This window comes from Suillus paluster, assembly GCF_016628075.1.
Source record: "Suillus paluster strain FC165 chromosome Unknown EDB91scaffold_141, whole genome shotgun sequence".
Taxonomy (NCBI): Eukaryota; Fungi; Basidiomycota; class Agaricomycetes; order Boletales; family Suillaceae; genus Suillus; species Suillus paluster.
Genome location: NW_024537701.1, coordinates 1 through 9463, shown reverse-complemented (window position 1 = coordinate 9463; position 9463 = coordinate 1). Strand labels below are relative to the sequence as shown.

The window sequence follows — 9463 nt, the reverse complement described above, 5'->3', positions numbered from 1 at the left end:
CCCTCCCATATGTCACCTCCTGACTAGCAAAGTCACCCTCAAAATGTTTCGGTCATTTCAACTCCTTTGGATTTATCTTGTTATCTTGTTCTAGGATGTTGCTAACTGCCAAAGGGTCAGAGGGTTTCACAAGTTGCAAATGGTTGTTCATTTGAATTCATGGTTGAGGCTGCTTTGGATGTTGCCAAGCAATGGCAATGAGATGAGCAGGTTGCAAAATTGCTTGTTGGGGACTTGAAAGAGTACTACAAGTGCTCTGACATATTCACAGTGGGCCAGGCTGATGCACTTGACTGGTGGGAGACCCTTCCTGTCAGCCCTAAGCAATGTCCATCAAGGCATATACAATAATCATCCATTCAATTGTACCTCACACTGCCGATATTGAATGCTACTTTCTCAGGTCTCAGTGGAGTTCAGTCTGTCAAACGATGCAATTTGTCAGTTCACACCTTTGAATCACTCAGTAAGCTTCGTGCAAACTATGCCTACTTCCTGCACAAGATGGACTCCAAAGCTGGGAAGCCTGTTTGCTGAAAACATGCATACATGCATACCTGTCCTGAGTGTGGACTTGATGTGGCTCTTGCCAACAAGTTGCAAAAGTCATTTGCATGGATTCCCCCTCTTGTGGCAGACTCCAATGATGATGAATATTTTACGGGTTCGGAATCTATCACTGATGAGGAGTTGATGGAGGAATGTGATAGATTTGAGCACAAGACATGGGAAACTGACTAGCTGCATGAAAATGATGAAGCAGGTGCCAGTGGTAGCTCAACTCAAGTTGTATCAGATAGTGTACTGGACATTCTGGAAGGTGGCATCATTGACTGGAGTGAGCTAGAGAGGGTTGACAAAGGTATCATGCCTACTGGTTTTATTGAAGAGATCAATATACTCAATTAAGGCTCAGCAAGTGTGCCAGGTTGGAACATTGATGTACTTTTGATGTCAGAAGGTGTAGCATCAATGTAATGGCTTAGAATTATTTTCCCATACTTCAAATGTACTCACAAAGACTCAAAAAACACTCAAAACATTTTTGCTGACTTCTGTCATTCTCCCAATTGCCATGAGGCTAAATCCATTCTGCCCCCTATGCTACTATTATCCCATGCTGAGAAAGAGATTCATCAGGAAAAATACTATAGTTCTTTAGGTAATAATCAATTGACTATCTATATATAGCTATTTTATTTCATAAGAAGCTCATACATGTTAATAGTAATTCTCTGTATAATATATTATTGCTTTGAATACTATAGAAGATGTAATCTAGAGTATAGTCAAAGTAAAGTAGATAATTAATGTCTACAGTACTCCATCCAACAAGAACACTATTAGAAAAGTCAGGTATCAAATGACAAGTCTGATGCATAGAGGAAAACCTTACAATAGCTCTAGCTCATTCTCTGGTGGCTTAGTACAGACTTTTGCTTGTTTACCTTTCTTGTACTGAGTGCATGATCTGGCAGTACTAATATGATGATTATGACCTTGTTCAATCTGAAAACATTTACTATAAGACATTGGACAGGGATATGGGAGGTTCCTAGAAACAACAAATTGTTGTCTGCATATCAAGATATAAATACATTCATGCAAGCTGAATTGACTATCACAGTTATATATATTTATTACTCTGGGAGTCCTACTAGTACCTTGGGTGTCTTAAAAAGATGGGCACTTATCTTGCAGTGGTATACACCTCTAGGTGCTTTGAGCAGTGTTTGTAATACAATATTACTCTTTAATGTGCAAAAAGGAATAGGGTTTTTCCTGATGTATGTTGTCAAATTAATTCTTTGAGAAAATTTTTGCTAAAATCATCCTCAGGGTATTGCAGTTGATCCAATTGATATATGGGCAGGACTATCACATCTCAGGTCACCACTTAGACCGCTTAATTCTATTGCCCTGTGTCTTCTCTCTATCTGTTCAGGTCATGCTCAAAGGAAGAGTAACTCAAAGGGCTTGGCTTCAGCTCATGTGCTGTGCCCCTTATCTGAGTCCATGCCCTTAATTTCTGAGAGGCAGAAGGGAAGTCCGACAGAAGTCTGGGTAAGTCTGGAGGTCAGACACAGGGGGAGTTTAGCGGAACTCCAGAAGACTAGGAGTAAATAGAGTAAGGCTACTTCAGACAAGTCCAGAGTAGAAATGAGATAGACTACCCTAAGATAGAGCCGGAGATATAGTCTTCAGGAATAAATCCAAAACTCAGAGGTGGACAAGAGGTCAGACTCAAGTCTGGAGAAACAGGAATGAGCAGGAACTAAGATGATATTCAAACTAAGGAGTTACAGAATTTTACAGGAGTTTATATACTATAGATATCAAGTAAGTAATCAGTCAGCAAGGTAAAAAGCTATGCCTGAAGCATATGGAAAATCTATTAGCAAGTGATCAAAGAAATGAAGTTGGATATGAAATGCAGATGGATGGATCTGTAAGCAAGGCAGAAAGGTGTATGACCAGTAGCCAGAGAGCAGTAATCTAAAAGGAGATAGGTGTGAGTCTGGAGATGAAATTGGAGCACCAGACAGAGAACAGGATGAAAATCTAGACTTTCATAGGGGAGAATCTGGAATTCCATGTCTGGAAATATGGGATATGACACTATCTGCCCAAATTCTGCCTCTTGTATATGTTTTTTTAGCATATTTGGCACAATTCTCATGAAATGGAGAAATTGGCTCTTAAGAGGCAAGGGATAAGTCAGCTTGCACAAAACCTCATCCAAGCTGTTGATGAAGAGGAAGCTTTTTCTGCCACAGAAATAATGCACTCAGCACCTGTCACTGATTTATTCACCTGCATTGCCATCAGAAAATTACTTGACTATTCTCATACTAAGGAATGACTAAGGTCTTTCTATAAAATGACCATCCAAGGTTTAGATGCTGAGCTTGGGTTGTACAAACTTCTCAACTTAGATACAGAAGGAATCAAAGATCTGGAGTTTCCTCAAGTTGATGATGTCCTTGCTGAATAGATTTATTACTGTTTTGATGTACTATATGATGTACATTGTGTACTGTACTGAGAACATTGATAGTGGATGTGTCATAGCAGGTGTCGTGTAGAAGGGAATATGTTATAAGTCTTTTAATGTGGTTTGCTCTTTCTTCATTGTCCAATCATAATGTGATTGTATAATATTCAGACAGGACTTCTGGTACTCCACGTGTTCAGTTCACTTACATCCATGGAAAAGTTCATCACTGAATGTACACTAACTTTCATAAATGTTCATTGACCAGCTGTCATATACCTGATCCGACCACTCCGATATTGATATCTGCTCCGCTTTCCAACCCCTCCACCCCATTCATCCTCCGCTCCGTCCTATCACAAGTCCACATTCCGCCCTACGCTTCTGCTCAACCGCTCAACCAGTCCCCTTCCATAACCTCTCCATCCAACTGGAGCTCTTTCCCCTTTGAGATATATGCCTTCCCTATTGGTACATAGACCCTTACTTCTGGATGACTGGTAATTCCTATTGCCGCTCGATCGCTGATCCGACGCGTACATATTGATATCCACCCCGACTTATGTCTTTGCCTATGTAAAATACTTACAAACTATATCCTTGTTGCATAGCCTTACTGCATAGTTATCCTGATCACTGCCTCATACATAGTAGTATATAACATATCATGTACTTAGATATTTTTCCTCAGTCTTAATATTACTTGTCTTCTCACAGTTATATCTTGTGAGAATTCTCAGTAGAACCTTGCCTCCTCTGGACACAAGTCTCAACTTGTTGTCACCTCTGACCCTCTGACCCTCCGCTCTGACTTAGAGCCATGCTCTAAGTCTTTCCCTTATTACTCCGCCCCTATCAAATATCCTCCTTCGCCCCTCTGCATCATCCTCCGCCTTTCCCACCCCTACCAACATTCCCCTGCTCTTATCCCCTCTCTGCATCACTCCCTGCCTTCTCTGCTCCGCTCCTAGTCGGCCCACTGCTAGTAGCTCCTACTTCCCAACCCTCAGAGTGGACCAAAGCGGACCAATTGTCCTACCGTCGGACAACGTCAGACCCACTCCAAATTTGGGGCACGTACTCGGCTAAGGGCGCAGCGCAAGAGCTGAAGCCAAGCCCCGACCCCTCTGCTTCCTGAGTCAGCATGGTATCTAACACCAGCAGAACACTGGTTGATTCAGACTCAATTCACAAGGTATCATATGGCCTATGTCACTGAGTTAGACTCGAGTTATTATACAGTGGTTATATTTGTGACATGATTGATTTTTCACCAGTGAAAGGATGCATGGCATATCCAAATACCATGAATGACTACATAGGGTGGCATACTAGTATCATCACCAAAAGTCCTCAGTTCAGAGATGGTGAGCTAAGGTCACATCAGGCCTTAGAAGGCCTTTAAGGCCTCTCAGATGTATCAGGTCACATGGTCCCCTTATCTACTCATACCTATGTACATTTTTCTAGCTAATGTGATGATCAACTTATAGCACTTCCTCAGCTGATAGCTGGTTGTCATACTGATATATCATGCTAAATGATTGTCATGCTGATATGTTGTGCTAAGTGATTGTCATTCTGCTATGATAATACATGGCATTAGCTACGACTATAGGCACTGATAGCACTGTAAAGTGGCCCAAGTAATTAATAGGATAAAATGGCTAAGGTCCTAACAAGTAAGTGCAATGGTACAACAACCTTTAAAAGCGAAAAATTAGAGCAAGGAGACTCAAAAGCATTGTGAGATGTGAGCAAGAGTTGCCAGTGTGGTGGATATGCAGTGATACAATGTGGATTCAGGACATGATTTGCAGTGAATCTGAGACACAAGTCAATCAGAATGCAGGTAGGGACAAGTGGCAACATACAACTTATAGGTATGTGAGAATAACACTCAGGCCTTTGTGCCTGTCTGGAGTGCTTATGATGGTGTGGATCAGTAGAGTTGCAGGATGTATATGAAAGGGTGTCAATGATGAGAAGTCAATGCCAGACACAATAGCATGATGTGGACCAAAGGCACCAAGGTCATAGGACCAAGCATCTGAGCTGACAATCCATCTTGAGTGTGAGGGGAAATGTGTGCAGAGCACAAGAATGTGGTCGACAAGGGAATTTAAGAGTTTTGAAGATTCAAGTGCAGTGAGAAGTTCTTCACCAAGTGACTCTTGGTAGCATCATCCTTGACCAGAATCCACTGTCTCAAAGGTTTGTGCAGTTCCAGGCTAACCTTCTTGAGTTGCATGTTGCACATTATGAATGAGTTCATTTCATAGATTGAGCTGTCCCTAAACACAACATAATGCAAACTCTGGACTGGTGGCAATAGTGCCTTGCTTAGGCACCAAGGCAGGCGAGTTGAATATTTCAAAGCACTCACCAAAGATGTGAGACAGAATCTTCATATAAGAAGACTTGTGCTTGGGCATATATGGCACCTCCAAGTTGAAGTGGAGTGTTAGAGACTGTGCTCAGACGGAGAAGTGGAGGGGTCGGGGCTTGGCTTCAGCTCTTGTGCTGTGCCCTTAGCCGAGTACATGCCCTGAATTTGGAGCGGATCTGACAATGTCCGACAATAAGACAAGTTAACCGCTTAGGTCTGCTTTGGTGGATCGGGAGGTAAGAGCTGTTAGTGGTAATCTGACTAGGAGTGGAGCGGAGAAGGCAGAGGGAGCAAGGGGAACAATAGGGGAAGTTGGAGAAGTAAGAGCAAACACTTTAGAGCGCTACTCTAAAGTCAGAGTGGAGGGTCAGAGTGACGACAAGGTAAACTTGTGTCTAGAGAGAGAGCAAAGTCCTACAGAGAATTCCCACTAGTAGAGACTGCGGGAAGACAAGTAATATTAAGACTGGGGTGTAGCTAAGTACAGGATATGTTTTATATACTTCTAAGTAGGAGGCAGTGACTGGTTAGTCCTTGGCAGGAGGCTATGTACCAAGTATACAATTTGTAAGTGAACACAGGTGAAAAACATAAGTCGGGGCAGATATCAATATGTATGCGTCGGATCAGTTAGTTGAGTGGTTATAGGAAGTACCGGTGATCCGGGGAGTAAGTACTATGTGCAAATGAGGAAAGTATATACCTAAATGGGGCAAGGATATTTACAGTAGAATGGATGATGCAGAAGGCAACCGACGAGGCAGTTGAGTGGAGCTGTAGGAGCTGATGCAGGAGCCGACTGGGATGGGTGGACGGAGCAGAGGTGGTAGAATAGCGGGGGAAGTAGGGTGTTGAGCGGAGCAGTCAGATCAGGTATATGACATGGAGTTGAAGCAGGAGCTGCTTTCAACAGTAGGGGAGTTCACAGTTGCATTGGCAAGGCATTTTTCACCAAATTTGTCACTTTGTTGTTCACCTCTGTTTGTCACCTTAGTGGCCAATGGTTTAGAAATTGCAACTTTAGCATGCTCTGTCAGAGTCTGAATTCTATTCAATCCCCAATTAGACTACTCATTCTAGTTGAGTGCTGCAGTGACACACTTCAAGGTTATGGCACCCATCCATAATCAATCAGGGTGCGGGAAGGACACTGATTCTCTGCCACCTTCGCCCAGCAAACTTATGGCTGAAAAACTGGTTTTCATCAGTGTCAGATGATGAGGAGTGATCAGAATTAGATCCATTGTATGAGTCATAAAGTTCATTGTTGATCATAGACTGAGTTTGGGTGATAATATTTAAGACATAAGCATCATATACAGCTGTTAAGGTTGTGCTCAAGGGAAAGATTACTCAAAGGGCTTCGGCTTCAGCTCATGCACTGCGCCCCTTACCTGAGTACGTGCCCTTTAATTTCTGAGAGGCAGAGGGGAAGTCTGACAGAAGTCCGGGGAAGTCTGGAGGTCAGAGGTAGGGGGAGTTTGGTGGAACTCCGGAAGGCTAGGAATGAACAGAGCAAGGCTACTATGGACAAGTCCAGAGTAGAAGCAGAACAGAGTTAGACTACCCTAAGGCAGAGCCAAAGGTTTAGTCCTAAGGTTTAACCCTAAGACTCAGAGGTAGACAAGAGATCAGACTCAAGTCCAGAGAAGCAGGAATGAGCAGAACCAAGATGATATTCAAACTGAGGAGTACCGGAGTATTACAGGAGTTTATATACTGTAGGTATCATGTAAGTAAATCAGTCAGCGAAGTAAAGGCTATGTACGAGGCATGTGGAAAGTCTATTAGTAAGTGTGTGATGGATCAAAGCAGTGAAGTCAGAAATGAAGTATAAACGGATGGATCAGTAAGCATAGCGGAAAGGACATAACCAGTAGCCGGAGAGCAGTTATTCTAAAAGGAAATAGTTGCGAGTATGGAGATGAAGGTGGAGTGCTGAGTGGATAACAGGACGGAGATCCGGACTTTAGTGGGGGAGATCTGGAATTCCGGATCTGGAGGTATGGGATATGACAACAGCCTGAATAGCTTGTCCTCGTGGTGTGCTGTGAGGCATGGTGAAGTGGTACAGTAAATCCAACTCAATCTTGCTGTTATCACAGCCACCTGCATAGATTATATAATGTTTGTTGCCATGTCGGCAGACTCAGCAACCCTTTCAAGAGATGTGACAAATTTGATGACCAGCACACAAACAATGGGGTTATCACAGTCAACCGACATTTTTCAGTGTTTTTCAGACCTCAAAACTTTTCTGAACAACAGGTGAAAAATGCCTCACCAACACAACTGTGAACTCCCTAGTTTCACAATCATGAGGGGAGTCACTTGTGCAGGCTCACTAAAGTATATGCTCTGGATATGGGGCCACTGCTCAGCCACCTGCTGTTGAATTGTGTCAACAAGATCAAGATACAAAGGTGTCCATTTCATATTCCAGCAATGAACTTGCTCCAGGATAATGACACATGATGTAGATGGTGGGATTGCATCAAGTATGCACAAGGGCGGCAGGGGAGTCAGCAACCTGACTGTGACAACAGACACTCTGTTGATATCCAAGGAAGGCACTGTGAGGATCATCCTCACTGTAGGCCTGTATCCCCATTTATTCCCATACTTGTCCAAAAAGCTCTATTCACGTTCCAAGGTGTTCTGATTACCTTGCAGACAGTTGTGCCTGCACCTGTGCACTCTGCATACCTGGTTCTGGTCTGCAATGCATATGCATCCTGTTACAATCACCCGATTCATCCTACCATGTTCATTCATCTTCTGTCTATCCCCATTGGTGCATTATTAGCTTGCTTTCATTCATCTTAACCACCTGCAGGTCCTTTACATATGCATTCCCATATATGAGGCCAGCAAAAGCTCCTTACATACTATCCCGCAGCACTCTCACTTGTGTATTCCAGTATTGCCTACAATGTTCTGATATGCTATGGACTATGATATAAACCTGTCACAGACTCACTATTCCTTACTTCTCTACATCCCTTCCATCTGAGTTGGTGTCCAGAGTCACTATCATTAGCTACATTGTTCTTTATCTTGCACAATTGATTCCCATTCCGCCTATCTTGCATGAGTGACCCCAACCCTTGGCACAATTAAACTAGTGATAGTTCATATAGCCTTTACCTTGTTGCAAGTCCCAGAACAGATCCTGGCAAATCTTGCATAGACCCACATACCTGGCCAAAACCTGTTACCCCATCATACCCATTACCCATTACCTCATACCATGCTACACTTGCTCCACATCAGATCCCCACCCCACCCCTGTCTTATCGCACCACAGCGTGTGCCTGCATCTTTACCTGCAACCCATTCGCATTCCTCACCTCATATGCAACTCCACTGCAAGTATCTGCATTGTTTAGAAGTCCATTCACTCATATCCTCCTTCGCACAAACATGCAGAAGATTATCTCTCAGTAGCAACCCCCTTGGGATGACTAGCAATACTCGCTCTCAAAGGAATATCTTACTAGCTCACTAGTACCTACTCAGGATTCCTTTCTCACAGTGTGTCTGTTAAGACCATGCTCAGGGGTAAGGCTGAGTCTGAGGGGCTGGCTTCAACTCGTATGCTGCGCCCCTTACCTGAGTACGTGCCCCTAATTTCGGATTGTAGTCTGACTCAAGTTCTATGAGCTCTGACAGTATGTCAGAGCAGAGGTCCTCCGAAGGAGGGCCGACGGACTACTAGACAAGCATGGTGTGGGTACAACAAGTGCAGCAGCAAGAAATCGATCTACTACACAGTTGGGTCTTTGCTGCCTGCTGCCTCACTTGAGAACAAGCATGTTCAACCCTAAAGGGGATTGCTACTGGGGAGTGCTAATCTCTGTCTAAGCGACCCTAGTCAACCCTACCACAGGTAGGATAAGGATCCGCAAAAATGCGGAACAAGTGGAACAAGTGGAACCCGAGCAGAACTCAAGCGGAATGGAAAGGAATGAAACAGAACTCAAACGGATAAAGCGCAGAACGTACTGATTTGTTGGAACTCACAGGCAAAGTCGAAGGAAGTATATCATGAGGTTAGATTGATAGTGGGCATAGTCAAA

General features: G+C 43.4%; 1 protein-coding gene across 1 annotated transcript; it reads left to right on the top strand.

The window, feature by feature from the left end:
• Nucleotides 1–549: 549 nt before the first annotated feature.
• Nucleotides 550–909, top strand: EDB91DRAFT_1255459 (uncharacterized protein; the record flags this gene model as incomplete). The annotated part of the gene is made up of 2 exons (XM_041323991.1): nucleotides 550–703; nucleotides 764–909. The coding sequence occupies 2 exons, from the start codon at nucleotides 550–552 to the stop codon at nucleotides 907–909; spliced, it is 300 nt and encodes a 99-aa protein (XP_041170232.1).
• Nucleotides 910–9463: the final 8554 nt, after the last annotated feature.